Here is a 16,859-nt window from a genome sequence, read left to right on the forward strand (position 1 = left end):
TAACCAGTAACAGTGATGCTTTACACAAAAGCATTAACTCCACACAGAGCCAAACTGCAGAATATTCTATTAAATATACAACTGAATCCAACATTATGAAATAGATATTTCAAAGTCACTTCCATTACTACTGCAAAACGATGGGGACTAAAACCTCCCTCAGGCTTTGCAAATACATCCCTCTCTCCTACATGCACATACAGAAGCTCAGCCTATTCGCTCCCCAGCTATACATGAGAGCAGGTTGTATGTCATTTTTATGCCACCCATCACCAATATGAGCCTATAGAGATAGAAAGACAGCGACGTATATGTGCTGACATTCACATTCTGTACCTCTAAATGGCCGTCATCTAAGTCAGATAAAAAAAGAGAAGGAAAAAAAAAAAGCTGACTACGGGCATAAGCTAAAATATTGCCAAAGATGAAATAAACTTTCTTCTAGGCTGAGAAAAGGATGAAGGAAGAGACCTATCACAAAGTTGTTAATATAGTTGAAACTGAGCTTAAGAATCACACTCAGTAGGGAACCTTAACCAAAAAGGGAAAAAATCAATGACAAATAAGATGGGTTCTTCACCTCCAGAGTTCCAACCAAGTGAGACTATTAGAGAAACTACAGTAGGGCTCTGTCAGGTTTTATGTGAAATTTTCACATTTCAGCTCATTCACAAGCATTCAAAACTTGAGCACTCAACTGCCCTCAGCTTTTCATCAGGAACATTTAAAAGATGAAAAGACCCTACTCGGCAGAAAAAAAAAAATGTTTACTCCAGGTTGGAAGTGCCATTTTCATTCGAGTCCTATGTCTTCTTCTTTATAAACACAATAAGAACATATAGGGCAATAGAAGCCAACATCAAAGACCTTGCCCGTCTACAGAAGATTAAGCAGTGTCTGGAAAACCTCAAACGGTTTATTCCCACTCCAACTCTTTCTTAATTGAAAATTATCTGAGTATGAAGATGAAATCCCTTCAGTGGAATCCGATTCCCCAGTGCCTGTGTCTCATCAGCAATACAAGAGGGTCCAAGAAAACTAAGAAAAGGAGTAGCCATTCCCAGCAGCCTGACAGAAAAGTTGCCTGTAACAGTTATGAGGACAAAATGACCTAATAGAGAATCTTAAGGTCACGTATGTTTTAAATTAGTCAAAATCAGCCAGACTATCTTCACTGCAAAACATAATTTAAAGGGATTCAAAGAATGAACTGAAGGGATTTCATAAACATTTTCAAGAATTACTGTCAGCTTCGATATAGTTATAAATGCTCAGTTTGATGACTAAATTGGAATATTATGGCTTTCGTTAATAAAAAATTAGTGCTGATTGAGTGTTACATGAGTATTAATTAATCACTGTAGGTAAATCCAGCTACGTGCCAGTAAGTCCTATAAAATTTTTTTATAGATCACTCTGCATCATACATCATTTGCATGTAAAGAAGCCAGTGTCACCCTTTATAATATAATATGCTTCTTTCCTAGAGCCAGTTATCAATTCTAAGAGACAAAAAAGAACAAGGACAAATCTATCATCATACCAGAACTAAGGCAGTTCTTTAGTCACACCAAATCCTAGAGAAGTTTAATAAACACCTAAGCTCACATGGCTATTTCTTTAAAGGGACCAATTGCAGGAGTTAAAAAGTATTACTGCAAGTTCCCTGACATTTGATCTATATGGCAGTATATATTCGACACATAACGCACCTGGCAAGTAAGGCAAAAAATTTCTTCAGACAGTCAAAAGTCACAGATTATGACCAGGAAGGAAAAATGAATATCCTCTCTGAGTCCAATTACTCTGCAACAGGCATTGTATGGGGAAAAAAAACGTCACTGTGGATTTTAGAGAGAGATATTTTTTTTAGTACTGAAAATTTTTGGGTTTGTTTGCCGGATGAGGGGGAGTATTAGCTGCTGGTAGCCTTTCATCAAATGAAATGTTTTTTTTTCTTTCGGAGTGCAGCAGTCTGTAGTAGTAGCTAAGGAATTACCTGCTTTCCAGTGGCGCATTACTGCCAAGGACCCAGCTGTCCTGCAGCTGGACTGACTCAGGTGTGGTTTGCAGCTCGGCGGGCAAAGCAGCCGGCGGGGCCGGACTCTGGTTCCTCCTATTTGTCAGGGAGTTTCTGTTAAGGGAGGTGATGGATGGGTGATGCTGGGCTGAATGTTGCTTGTGAGAAGGTGGCAAAGGCTGCAGGGTCGACTGGCCTTGGTTATTTGGAGGTTGTTCTAAGAAGAAAGAAAATTAAAGTTCGTTACACACCGTCTTACCGTTTATTGCTACAACCAAAGCAGAACGAGAAATTCAATACAATCCTATCGTCTAATATATTTGCATATTATTCTATTAGCAGACATTCAGTGACATTCTCTAAGAGCAAGTTTACCCTTGATACACAAAGTTCTAATTAATATACAACAGATGGTAAAATTGCTTTTGGTTTTAATTTGTTTCTTTTTTTTTTTTTTTAATCTGGTTTTATTAACACCTACAGAAAATAGCATCTGACAGATCCCCTAATGTGCCTTTAGATTTCAGCTTTTTTTAACAAACCAACCCTGAAATTAAATGGGTAATTTCAGTAGAACACAAAGGTTTTCGAAATGCATATAATCCCTATAATTATTTAATGGAGTTTTTTAAGCTTTATTTAACTGCAATAAATTATTACAAGCTAGTTGCTAAACAGCAGTAGACTAGTTTAGTGCATTTCAAATAAGGCAGATCTGCACTATGATCCACTAATAGATGCTAAGTATTCTTTAGCAGAAGGTCACTCTGTGAAGCAGATGTTGCTTCATGGATATTTAACAGACTGAATCACATCTGATTACAACGTCAGAAGACTCGTATACTTAATGACCGTCACATCCATTAGAACACACACAGAACAGATTTTCCAATTTCACACTCTGCAATATAACTCCAGTTTGGAGGAACTCACAGGTGATCAGAGAGTCAGCCCAGCAAAACAAAAGGAAATATTTTTTGACTTAACCAAAGCGCATAATCCCCGTAAAGCTTCAAAGCCAAACCTCAAACCAGCCAAACCCACAATCAAACGCCTCCATCAATGTTAGGTTTTAAAAATCTGCTCTGCAAAACGTGGAGTAAATAAGTCATAAACGGGAGACGAACCTTGCCATACAGCACAACGAACACAAAATTAGAAAAACCTCAAGACGCTTCATTTGTCATGATTTAGCAATGATTGATGACACTTAAAAATGGAACACTTAACAATATGTAATTCAAATCGTAATCTATTTCCTTAACTAATGTAGTAGAACACGCTTAATAATACAAAAGCAAGTCTTAAGTAGAGCAGAAGACACAGGGCCTGCACTTGGCTGACAGAGTAAATGCTTTAAATTAGTTGTTTGATCTACATAAATCAATTCCCAAATTTTGAGACGGGTTATAACTGCAAATTGTTACAAACCCAGTAATTATACCTCAGTACAGAGAACACAGGAAAAGTATTTATGTCGAAAGAGAGGTTTTCAATAACTCACAGGTGACTGCTATAAAAATAACTTAACAGTGAGGAATTTCTCATGTCATGAACATATGAAAATTTGAGAATGTTAAGGAACAGACATGCGAAGTTTAAACAGAAAATCCAGCCTTTGGAATAATTTCCTCTTGGAGAATCCCGTTCTCTTTTCCAGTTCCTTGGGTGGTCAATACGGCTTTTCTCACAAACAACAGCAACACCGAATCTGTCATTAAAGTAACAGCAGCATTTACATTGCCAATAAGGTTTTCAACACCAAATCCATAATTCATTAATAAAAAATTACCTTCCAGGAAGGACACAACTGCTCAGCTTTGTCTTTACCCACATGGACACAAAGGGTGTGATTACAATCCCTGCCAAGGGCTCCAACCCCCCTTTCAACAAGGCAGCTAAAGGAAAGTTAATAGACTAACACCAGCAGAGACCTTTTCCCCATGTCTACTTAAAATGTTATCTGATTTAGGTTACAAGCTATTTATTGGTTGGTGCAGAATTAACTGTATTTTATAATGTATAGGTGTATATATATATAAAAATACATATATGTGTGCATATCTGTAAATATTTACACATGATCGTGTGTAAATATGTATGTACAGATGATTAAAGTACAGAAAAAAATCAAGTGAAATTAAATATTTTTCATTACCCTTAACGAGATAAATTACTTAAATTATCCTAAGGTCATGCCTTTTTTTGTCTTTGTGATTCCCTTTTTTGCCTCTCCAATCTGCCCAGCCTTGTTGAACAGCGTTGCCATGATCAGTGCAACACCGTCCTCCCCTGCAGTTCCTACCCACTGAAATGTTATTCTGACAGCCCTCTTCTTCATTAATTTCTCTTCTCATTGAAAAAAATATCAGCTGAAAATCAATTTTTTTTTGATCTATCACTTTTAGTACTCCAGATCTTGCATCATCCTCTGCTAAAGACAAAGCAGAGGATAAAATAATGTTATTTTCTTGCAGAAAGGAGGATGTGAGGAAGGGAATGTGCCAGGCTGGGCTCAGGTAGATGTAAACCTTCCCACAAACTCTGCCAGCGAGGAAGAGGGATGGGAAAGGCTCTGGAAAGGATATTTATGCACTCCCAAAATAAATGCCTAGTAAATATACCAATAACATGTTGGAGAAGTGAAACTCCTCCTCAGCCCATAGGCCAGTTATTCAGGCCGCTGTTTGGGATTTAGATTATTCCCCCAGAAATATACTGTGAACCTACAAAGCCCTTCTGCTGCATCACGTATAAACATTACCGACACCAAAACTCCAGAGTAACGTATTAAATAAATTAAGTTGTGGGGTGAGCTTGTAAGCACAAGGCAAAAGCTAGAAGGGAGCTAGAAGTTCAACTCCACTAAGATCACACGTCCCTGAAGCCCACTGTCTCTCTCCACAGGATGCTGCCAGGTGACATTTTCTCGTGTCTGAGGGCAACTGCAATTGGCAGGGAATCTACAGCCTCCACAGAAACAGAAATGCCTGGAAAATCTGGAATGATTTATTCCTCTTCTAATTGGGCAAGAGCTACCGGTAGAACCGAGTTTAACAAGATTAGATTTTCCATAAATCCATAGAGCTAAAAATCTATACTCTGCTAAATTTCCTTAGCCCGATACTGTCATTCTGAATGAGAGATCACCGAGGGCTGCTCTTTCCATCTTGTCTTCACCCTGACAGATTTCCCAAACCCACAGCTATTCCAATGACCACGCAGTTTCTAACAGAAACTTCCATCTCACCCCACTCATTTGGGAGGAATCACAGAATGGTTTGGGTTGGAAGGGACCTTAAAGACCATCCAGTTCCACCCCCCTGCCCTGGGCAGGGACACCTCCCACCAGACCAGGTTGCTCCAAGCCCCCTCCAACCTGGCCTTGGACACCTCCAGGGATGAGGCAACCACAGCTTCTCTGGGCAAAGGAAGATGCAGTCATCACAACAGTCATGTTTTGAATGCTGTCCTTAAGCCAAAGCAAAATTCCCCCCAATTTATTTTTTTTACCCTCTTTTAAGGAGTTAATAGCCAAAGAGAAGCTTTCAGTATTGGTGCAACTTTCCTATGAAGTCTTAGATAGAAACTAAGCCTCTCAACATCCCTGTGACACTATGAAGATATTCCCATTGCACAGACAGGGAAACTGAGGAATATTTGTTAAGGGAGGGATTCACAGCATTCTCCTGAGAAATCAGCGTCACGGCCAGAAAAATACTGATTTTTTGCTTTTTGTAATAAAGGAATTGATAAAGACAGTGGGATTTTCCTGAGACAGACCCATACTTCATGAGCTCTACAATGCTGGAGACTGCTCCTAGTGAAAATACTCCCACCTGTGCCCCAACGGCCAGCACCGAGACCCTGGGACTCCTCTTTCTTCTCCATCACTCACCTTGTTGGAAAACGGTCTAGAAAAAGTTCTTCCCTTAGCTGGAGAAAAGATGAGTGGTCCTGGGACTCCTACTCTTACAAACAACTTGACAGAAATTTCCTTCCATCAGGAAGGAGAAAGAGCATTCAACTCTGATAAAGCGCAATTGGGTTGAAATACTTAAAAACTATCGCAAATCCTTGAACTGGATTTTAAATGCTATCCTAATTGATTTAATCTAAATGGGAACCACTGGTTTACGCTAAAAATAAGCAGGTATGGGTACAGGTGGGTTTATGTCTAAAATGCTAAGCTTTAATTAGAATATTCTTGTTTGGTCCAAACCTTAGTGACTGTAGAACAATCCCATTCACCTTGAAAAGAAGATTTCTGCAGCAAAAAGCAAACGTAAACTGGCCCAGCAACAGCCTGGGTGTTCCAGTCGTTCAGGTGACACAAAAAAAAGCCCTACATTTTTGAGACATTTGCTGCTTAAGTCAGCATCGGATAATTATGCACGCGAACATATGTACAGAACTCAGAAAAGTCACAAGAAATCGGGTGGAAAGCTGTCTTACTACAGTTATATGAATTTTTCAAAACATATTTAAATTGTTATTTACCCCAGGGAACCACATGGAAGCAAAGCAGCCATTTCAATTGCAGAGGTAAATTATATGCACTCTGTAGCGTTTCACAAAACCTTTTTCTCTTTTCTTTCTCAAAAAGTAATTTACATTTAATTAATTTTATCATTTAATTGTTGCAGAATTTGAACAGCATATGAAAGAATACAGAAAAATGTGTCTTTGAATGTAAAAAGTAAGGAGACAGAGACATTTCTGATAACTGTTGCCATTTGGGGGAAAGGGGTTAATTCCTGAAGAGAAAAACAGACCAAGTATCCATGAAAAAAAGCAATTTGTTGCACATTTTATGTGATAGCCTTTCTCTACCAGCCAGATCCCCCAGACCTGTCAGCCAGCTACTCATCTAGGAGAAAGAGGTGATTTCCATTTGATAAGGATTAGGCTTTTTAATAGTGTATAATTAACGTTAACTTCGAGCTTCCATGACAAACACAAAAGCGAAGACTTCCATTATGATATAAACATTTCAAAAGTGAACATAATGTAATTCAATATCTATGTCTGCGAGAGCCTTAACTCTTTCTACTCAGGTTGCTTCTTTTTTTCCTCTCTCTTTAGAGGAGTTTCTGCCCCGGGAAAACAAACACTCACTCCCAAGAGTAAGTGGCTGGAGAAGACAGTATTTTTGATGGACTTGAAATTTTACTGAATTGACACACGGACATATCTCCAAAAGGAAGCAGAAGTGGGATTTACCTTGGAAACCCCTGTGAACTGCAGAGAGTGGGTATTATGGCTTAATTATTCCTAGAGCTCCCAAAAGAACTCCTTTTTTTTTTTTTTAAGTCCCTGCTTATGGGGGGTAAGACGTGCCACCTGCACCACTATGGCCAGGGCTTCAGAGATTCTGCAGGGCAAGTAAAACCAGTCACTCCAGAGGTCTCTGGTCTGGGACCACCCTTCATGAGAAGCTGTATTTAATCAAAGAAAACAAAAAGAAGGTTATGGCTTTAGAGAAAAATTGCCTATTTAAGTGTTCATTTCTAATTAGGCAGATCTACCTTTTGAATGAACCACTGCTTCAGTCTACTTCTTCTGCCAAGGGGTGCAAGACTCCAGTTTCCTTTCTGATCACTTACTACAAGCTATGGTGGCACCGCAAGAGAACTTGTCGTTATCTTCTCATTTTGTGGTTCACCCCAAGAATTTGTTTAATTTTATCCGCATCCAAATGGCCTCTGCCCTGCCAACTGTGTTAAGATCCAAACCACACACTCAAGGAACAAGATGACACAGTGCCAACCACCACAGGAGAGCCCTGTCACTTGGATTTGTTGTCAGCCTGCACCATCCCCTTCTGTTGTTTTACAATCACCGAGGGAGGTGATTCTGCCCCTCTGCTCTGCTCTGGGGAGACCCCACCTGGAGTACTGTGTCCAGCTTTGGAGTCCTCAGCACAAGAAGGACATATACCTGTTGGAGTGGGTCCAGAGGAGACCACAAAGATGCTCCAAGGGCTGGAGCCCCTCTGCTGTGAGGACAGGCTGAGAGAGTTGGGGGGGTTCAGCCTGGAGAAGAGAAGGCTCCGGGGAGACTTTAGAGACCCCCTCCAGGCTTCAGGAGAGATGGGGAGGGACTCTGGATCAGGGAGGGGAGCCATAGGATGAGGGGGAATGGTTGTAAACTGAAAGAGGGAAGATTGAGATGAGATCTCAGGAAGAAATTCTTTGCTGTGAGGGTGGTGGGACACTGGCCCAGGATGCCCAGAGAAGCTGTGGCTGCCCCATCCCTGGAGGTGTCCAAGGCCGGGCTGGATGGGGCTTGGAGCAACCTGGTCTGGTGGGAGGTGTCCCTGCCCAGGGCAGGGGGGTGGAACTGGATGGTCTTTAAGGTCCCTTCCAATCCAAACCATTCTATGATTCTATAATTAATGGACATACAGATGGAAACAGAATTAACCCACAGCCGCTGCTACCGGCTTCCTCTTGAAGCACTCTGTGCTTCTGTGCCAGCTATGCAGTGACAAGACCGTGGAGAAGTGACAAGGACACTTTGATCAAGATATGCATCTTGTGTGCGTGTGTGTCTACTATTACAATATAAAATGGGAAAAAGTCATACAAGTAGCTTGATCAAAGCGGGCCAATGTTTGTCTCCTCACCAGTACACGGCCTGTAGGCTCTGACAACCTGTCACACTACCTGGGACTGGGAAACTGCTGGTGAATTTAACTGCAGGATATACTCTGAAAGATTGCATTGCCTTCCTTATCTCACCCAGGTTTGGAAGAAACAATTAAGAAAACTTGAATTTTGTTATTCACATTACACTTTTTTCTTTAAATCTCAACACAATGGGGTTTACAGGAGAAACAGGGAGGGACTCCTGATCAGGGGGTGGAGCCATAGGATGAGGGAGGATGGTTTTAAACTGAAAGAGGGGAGATTTAGATGAGATATTAGGAAGAAATTCTTTCCTGTGAAGGTAGTGAGAGCCTGGCCCAGGTTGCCCAGAGAAGCTGTGGCTGCCCCATCCCTGGAGGTGTCCAAGGCCAGGCTGGATGGGGCTTGGAGCAACCTGGTCTGGTGGGAGGTGTCCCTGCCCAGGGCAGGGGGTGGAACTGGATGATCTTTAAGGTCCCTTCCAACCCAAACCATTCTGTGATTCTATGATTATTTCACTTTTTAAAGAGAAATAAAGATTTCTGTGAAAGGGAAGAAAGATTTGGTGAAGGATGGTGAAAGAACTAAAGGATCTCATGGTGCACACAGGTTAAGCGTATCTCTAAGATCTTCTTACTAATACTTACTCATACTTTTACCGATGTTTCCAGTTGCATCTCTCAGATTTGCTCTCTACAGGAACGTCACTTCAGGTTCAGGGTACACCTCTAACTCTGTCTTTCCATTCTGTGTCCATTTAGCAAAGTATTTTCCCTCAACAACTTCATACATCAGTTACTAAGAAACTTTTCAAAAAAACTTTCTAAAGTATATGAACTGAACTTTAAACTTACTTGAAAGGCAGAATTTTTTGTCCCTGGTATTTTTAGCATAAACAAGCTAAAAAGCTATATACCCTATATGATATGTGACCCTGTGAAGATAGATAAAATAACTTTCTGTTTTATGGCATTTACTTTGAAAATCTGATTAAGATAGATGTCTCTAGTTTGTAATTCTTCAATGTCATGTTGTCATAGTTCCCATCAGCAAGATGCTTTAAAGGCTTTCGATTAATATTGCATGCCAGAACTGAAATTACATCCTTTGTCGTTTAGTTCTTAATGGTGCAAGTGATATCTATCAAGTAGTGTTTTATGAAGCATGTGTGATTTTTATTACATGCTGTTTTCACAAATCTTCTTCAGGTTTCATAAAGACTGTTCGTGGTTCACAACAAATATGCCCTGCATTTAAAATCATGCTAATTCTCAAATGCAAAATATAACTTGGATTTTTTCAGTGAGGTCTATCGATGGAACAAAACCTCTTTCTTCATTTAAATTTGTATATAATCATCTTAATTAGCAATACAAAAATATTACTGCAGGCCCCTCAAATCTGCATGGGAACTATATGGTAAAAAAACGCCAAGCAACAACAACAAATGCAATCGTGTATTATTTTCACAAGTAAAAGATTTGACAAACATAACCTGTTAAGTGCCTTAATTTTTAAAATGAAGATGAGACACAGATAAATTCACCCGTAATCCAAGTACAACAGCCATTTTCATTTGCAGCACACAACTTTGTAAAACAAGATGCACATTGTTAAAACTTCTTCAATTTACTGGAGCCCAGACATTCAGGGGCAGCTGAGAAGAAATCTGAGGGTTGGTTAGTTTGGGTCAACCTGTCCTTTAAACAAAAATGTGCAAAGTCAATAAAAGCCAAGTCTTAGAAGACATACAAACAGAACGTATTTTTCAAATATTTTTTTGTCCAAAGACATAAAAAGCTTTCTCTTGATACCTGACAGAGTAAGGCAAACACGCTGCAGGAAGAAATACTGCCCATTGAGAAGAAAGCGGGCGTTTCTTCCACCGATGGCGGGGAAAGGCAAAAATATCGGAGGATTTACTTCTGAAAGGTTTATTAAATGTTGTTTCCCTTCTCCGTTGTTCACTGTGGGAACTGAACCAGCTCACTTTTAAAACATTTTTTCCATTAGCTAGAATCGATCCTCAAAGCATTCCCACATCCCCACCTCCAGCCTGCGACCGCTCCATTAACCCCTTCAGTGCATATGTAACACGCGGTCAATATTACAACGGGCAAAATCTGTTTCATTTCAATACCATATAACGATACGTGCCCTCTTATCCATGGTATAGTATGAGAGACCAGCTAATGGAAGGGAGTTACAAAAGCATATGGGGTCTAAGAGCTCAGGTTGGGAGAATAAATTCACCTGGATCAAGAAAAAACAATGACATTTTAAGTAACGAAGTAAACTGAAATTTTGCAGGTTTTTGACTGCGTCGTGGATGGCTCAATCACCTCCTGAAAGCTAAACCCGAGACAAATATTTCAGCTTCACTGAAAAAAGCTCTAGTGGCGCTAGTTCAGCAAACAACCTTCCTAATGGTGGCCTCTTTATCCCCAGAGGAATTTAGGAAGCAAGATAAAAAAAGAAAATTACAGAAACGCCGCTAAAGTAAATTGAAATTTAACCTGCTGGGGTAACATACTTATGATCTTGTTTTACAAGAAAAAGAAATAAAAGAGATAACATGAAACGCATGACGGCAACTACACAGACAGAATGAACTAGAAGCAAGAGTGTACTTACAATCCTGCTGTCGTATTATGTGAACACCATCTCCTTCCCCCTCCACACTAAACCCCCCCCAGCAGTTTGCAGGGACACCAGCAGACATTATTTCTATTCTCTTTTTAGGGCCTGAGGTCTGTCAAACCAAACAGAACCCTCCAATGATAAAATGTCATCGACTTATTTCCAACAATTTACCTGGAGATCAAACTGGGAAAAGATGCTATCACGCGGTGAGAAATGACAAAAGCTTGCTCACTTGAGACACAAAAAAATGACATTCAGCTTACTTTATGCAGAGATTGAAAATATAATAACACAGCCTTTAGCCGTGTGCTCCTGGCCTGGCCTCCCCACAGTGGGATTCAGATGTTTTGCAGGGCTCGGGGGGATGTCTCAGGTTTTTTTCCTCAGGAGACAGCAGTGTCCCAGAGCAACACTCCCCGGGGCTGGGGATCATCACGCCCATAGGCATCACTTAAAGTCACACTTGGTTCTACTCAGAATAGACTTTTCTGCATCTTCATAAATCAGATCATCCTTCTCCCTTGTTTAGAGTCAGAAGTGAGAATGTTACGAAATTATTGCTAGCTTTGAATAATCTTTGCTGATAACTCAAGCAAATCAGTGGAGAAACACGAATTGAAGGGTAGCTTTTTAACCAGAGAATTCAGGTTTTCTTTGAAATAAAAGAAAACATGAAACAAAAATGGAGAAGTTCATCTTATAGACTTAGCAGGGGGAAGAAAAAAATCAGCTTTCCGAACTGGTGACAGAGGGCAGGAATTCATCTAAAAAATCTTTGAGAACATAGCAAAAGCCAGCCTCTAAGAGACAGGTAAAACGATATGGAGTATCTCATTGCCTGCTTCGCACTGTGTGCTTATACCACATAGAGACAGCCACTTCATTTTGACTGCAGAAATTGTGATTTATAAATAAATGATATAAAAAAGAAGTACCACGCTTCAGCTGCAAGCTGAGTATGTTCTAGAAACCCGATTCAGGCAGAATGACAGTGTGTTAATATATGTACTCATTTCATAGCACACGTTTAGCTGGAGCGTGGTATGGATTGCAAAGTTTGATGTACGACTTCTTAATAGATTTCCTACCATTTTCAAGTGTTAGATAATTTTGGTCCCTATCCAAAATCATTAATCCAAAGTGAGCTACGACTGTGTGTTTTTCTTTGTCTTCTAATTTTCTCTCCTAGCACTTCCAAGCAAAACAATTTGCCAAAGCTATTTATTTTAGAAGCACAGTAACTACTGTACAGGTTAAAAAAAATACCCCAAACTTTCAAAACCTTTAACCCGAAAAAATACACTCACGAGTGATGATTATGTAGTGCTTAACAGATGACAAAACCCGTGCAGAAAAAAAAATCCCTCTCTTCCCAATAAATAAAACAGCATCTAAAGGCTCTTTTACGACTAACTAAACCTGATTTTTACTGACATATGCCTGACATTCACGAAGAAGGAACAAACCACTGGATTTCCTCAATTCCAAGAGCCAGGGGGAAAATTCTTCACTAATTAAGTCAACTGAATTTTTGTCATGGACTCCTTAAGATTAATGGGGCCTCTTGAACGTTTTGTAAATTTACAAATCCACGAGTAGTTTGAAAGGCCCCCAAATTAGTTCATTAGAAGCGATGAAATTCTTCTTGCTTAGCCTTGTCTGGAAACACAAGGCCACACTAATAAAATCTGTGAAAGATAAGCCAGGAATGGGAAAACACAATATAAAACTTCTAAGCACAAATAGGTGGGTTTGTTTCATCAGATTTGAAAGAGCTCAGATAAGAGGGATTCATGTTTTGCTTCAGAGGAAATGAAAAAGGAACAGGGGCAGCGAGATGAAAAGAAAACCATGGGGGAAAAAAAATGGTGGAATCGCACAGAAAAGAGGTTGAATGAATAATACACAGAGGAGACGCAAAGGGGAACAGCTCAGAGAAAAACTGTAAGAAAAATGAGAAAGCATATGCAATTTTATTAGAAAATCATAACAACCAAACTTCTGTGGAAAACACTGAAGTGAGATGCTTACTCTCAGCCTTGACTTTTTTAAAAAAAACAAAACAAAACAAAAAACAACAGAGTTTAATCCTGGCCTCTAGAGTTAAAGGTAAAAATTCTTACAGGTGGCAGCTTGGGGCTTAGAGCAAGAGAGAAAGAAAGCAGGAGGTCACCAGATCAATTTTTTGTCTCCAGATCAATTAATTGATCTATCTGTTATCAAGTATAAGGAATATGCAGATCATGAAAGACAGGAAAAGATTAGGGAACTAACCTTCCAAAACAGCTTTTAAATACTTATTTCTCCTAACTGTGTTAAGGAAGAGAAACGCATAAGAGGGGGAGGCCTCCACAAGAGCAAACTGAAGAACTATTGTTCTCTAATGACTTCAAATAAGCTTTTTAGGCTTACATGTGAATTAGAATTTTGCTCTTCCTCCTTAGACTTAAAAAAAAACCATACCCAACAACCTCTTGATTTCAGTAAGATATTATTCTATTCTAATGACAATGAAGTCTAGTTAGGTATCAATCAAAAGAATGAATCCACTGCAAAAGATTTCTTAAAAGATGTTCTGCGTTTCCAGTGCAGCTGCTTCCCTTTTCATTAACCATTTTCTCTAACCCTCAAATCCAACATCAACTTTGAATTGCTGAGTTGAAACAAAAACTGCCTTAAAATCTGTCTCAGTTCATGTATCTTATCAACAAAACTCTCCCATATCTCGCATACCATTTGAAGTAAATCCATAATTGCAGAGGTATCAGTGGACACAGAGAGTGATTTAATTAGACATTTGTATGTGTTTACTATTTGTTCTGCAAATGCCGTGAAGGACAGCAGTATGCTGAAGCAGCTTAAACAGACTGTATTGTAACTAATGATAATAAACAATTATGGTCCAATAATAAACAAAAAGTTAGGGGGGAAAACCAGAAATATTTTTTAAAATGTATAAAACATAGCAAATTGTGAAAATCAGTGTTTCTTATATTTAAATTCCATATATATTTTCATAAATGACTTTAGGCTTTGCCTTTTCCTGTACATATTTTCATAATATCCTAATTATGTTACTGCTCTAAAGCTGTTTCCAGCAGGTGCTCCTGACATAGCTTTTTAGCTAAACTTTACAGCTTCTCGCCTGAATCAAGCTCCTTTAAAAACCACGACGATTCACACCACAGTAAACTCTTCCTTTTAATAACGCTCCTGTAGTTCTAAGACAGACACTGACAGAACAGATAGAAGGTAGAGAAATCACAGTTGACGACTACACCCTTTGATTTAAGCAGCCAACTAGAGAGCATACACATAAAGACCCCAAGAAAGGCAGAGCTAAAATAAATGTTTTGGAAACAATGGCAACAAAAATACACAAATAAGCACACACAAAAAAAAAATCACTGCTCTGGTGCAGTGAAAAGTGATGAAATCTCCCCTATACTGTTCACAAACACAAACAATTCCACGATGCTCCTGCCTTCCAGGCACCTGCAGCAGCAAAAGAGCCCGTGCCGCTTCTTCTGGGGGAAGCAAAGGCTAAAGGAAATGATTCATTCCAATCCCGCGTCCTCCTGGCAGAATTACAAATTCTGCACGTTGCTTAGTTCTTAAAAAAAAAGATTGCTCTGAAACCTCCTAATAGTAATCTAATTTCTGCATAAACAGAACTTGAGTTTCAAGTGATTTCATGTGCACAAAGTGTGTAAACTCCCTTTATACCCAACAGCTGTCATTCCACCAGCAACAAATTTGCCGGCAAGAGCATTTTTTGGGGCTGCTGGGCAGGCAGTGACAAAGGCAGCTTGCTCACCAAATACCTGCTAGTTTAACATTCCAGGTGCAAAATCCATAATCTCTGCCCGCTCCTTTAAGATATGGCAGACCGGATTAAATCTGGGGCAGAACACCAGACAAGTCCATCAACATTGCCAAGGCAGGCATGAAGGATATGGAAGCTTCCCTGACATGGAACTAGTACTACAGGGTACTCACTCCTAGAGATATGTGGTTCAAATGCTTAAATTGAAGCATTTCATTCTTTACTAGCATGCATTTTAAATTTCTTTAGGAATTTTTCACATACAAAGGGGAAAAACAGCTGGTCTGTTGTGGCAATGATCATAAAAAATTATTACAGGGTAAGGAAGCAAAGCTGCATCCAAAGTCCACGACTGAAGCAAAAAAACTTCCAGCTAGATTTATTTAACATAAGTTTTGATCAATCTAGGTATCACCAATGATAAAGCAACTGGATAAACCCGGGTGGGCTGCACTGTTTTACTCGGCTATTATTCCGCTGGTCTCTCTCTACACCACTAGTCATTTTAATGTCTAGCTAAGAGTGTAAAGAGCTGTAATATGGGAGGGAAGAATTTCCCTTTCGGGCTCCAAACAATGTAAATGCACTGGCTGATTCCTCCGCTGATTTATCGGGCAAGCCATGTCCCAGTCAAGGGGAGAAGGTGTGACACCGACACGGAGCCAGAGGAGCCGGGAATGACTGGAGTCCCTTCTACTGGCAGGGAAACACCCCTCTATTTGTGGCATCATCCCGCCTCCGCCGCCAGAACACGCTCCCCTGGTCCGTTTTCTGGTTAAACTCTCACATGGGAAACTGCCTTCCTTTTTGTCTCCTGCTGTAACCCCCCGGCTGGTGACAAGGAACCCGGCTGCGTGGGCGGGACGGGACTGCGAGGGAAACAGATGGTCTCAGCCTGAGAAGGCTGATATTTAACACGCTTTTATATCTACTACTGGGGGCTAAAAACAAACATTTCGGGAGGGAGAATTGTCTCGTGGTAAGACCGCAGTGGTGTAAGTCAGGAAATCTCCTTTTTTTTTTTATTCCTGGCACAGCCAGTGGTTTATGGCATGACCCCAAGTGAGTGAGAACCTTTGTACGTGCAGGGGTCTCACTGCTGAAGCTGGGTAACGATACCCAAGGTGCAGGGAGCTGCAGGAATTAATTATGTACCAAACAACTCTGTGCTGCTCTCGACATGAAAGATGTTCTAGGGGTGACATCTGAACAGATACGGCAGAAATGAGCAAAGGTCCTCCACCCTCAGCTGGGATTTACAGTGAAGAGTGCAGAGACCAATGTGTTTGCGGAGGAGGAAGAGCAGGCACTCTTTGTGTTCTGCTGAGGGGCAACCCCACACCACTGCACAAGTGGGGAGTTGGGAGGGAATATTCAGAATATCAGATTTTTTTTCTGATATGAGTGAAGTTTCCATCACTTTTTCACAGAGAGAGCCCATGGGTGGGGAAGTGCTATTTAGATATTATCAATATCTGAAGTGCAGGTGTCAAGGATGGGGCCAGACCCTTTTCAGTGGAGCCCAGCAACAGGGCAATGGGCACAAACTGGAACACAGGAAATTCCATCTGAACAAGTGGAAAAACTTCTTTCCTGTGAGGGTGGCAGAGCCCTGGAAGAGGCTGCCCAGAGAGGGCGTGGAGTCTCCTTCTCTGGAGAGAGAAGTAGACTCAAAACCCGCCTGGATGTTCTCCTGTCCAACCTGCTCTGGGTGACCCTGCTTTGGCAGGGGGTTGGACTA

General features: G+C 40.4%; 1 protein-coding gene across 1 annotated transcript in view; it reads right to left on the reverse strand.

The window, feature by feature from the left end:
• Positions 1 to 16,859, reverse strand: part of TENM3 (teneurin transmembrane protein 3) — a 1,441,984-nt gene that overhangs the window by 142,808 nt on the left and 1,282,317 nt on the right. Inside the window, exon 13 of the mRNA XM_014945587.1 lies at positions 2,000 to 2,237. Within this exon, the coding sequence (XP_014801073.1) occupies positions 2,000 to 2,237 (238 nt within the window). The remainder of the gene's footprint in view (positions 1 to 1,999; positions 2,238 to 16,859) is intronic.

This window comes from Calidris pugnax, unplaced genomic scaffold, assembly GCF_001431845.1.
Source record: "Calidris pugnax isolate Ruff unplaced genomic scaffold, ASM143184v1 scaffold58, whole genome shotgun sequence".
Lineage (NCBI taxonomy): Eukaryota > Metazoa > Chordata > Aves > Charadriiformes > Scolopacidae > Calidris > Calidris pugnax.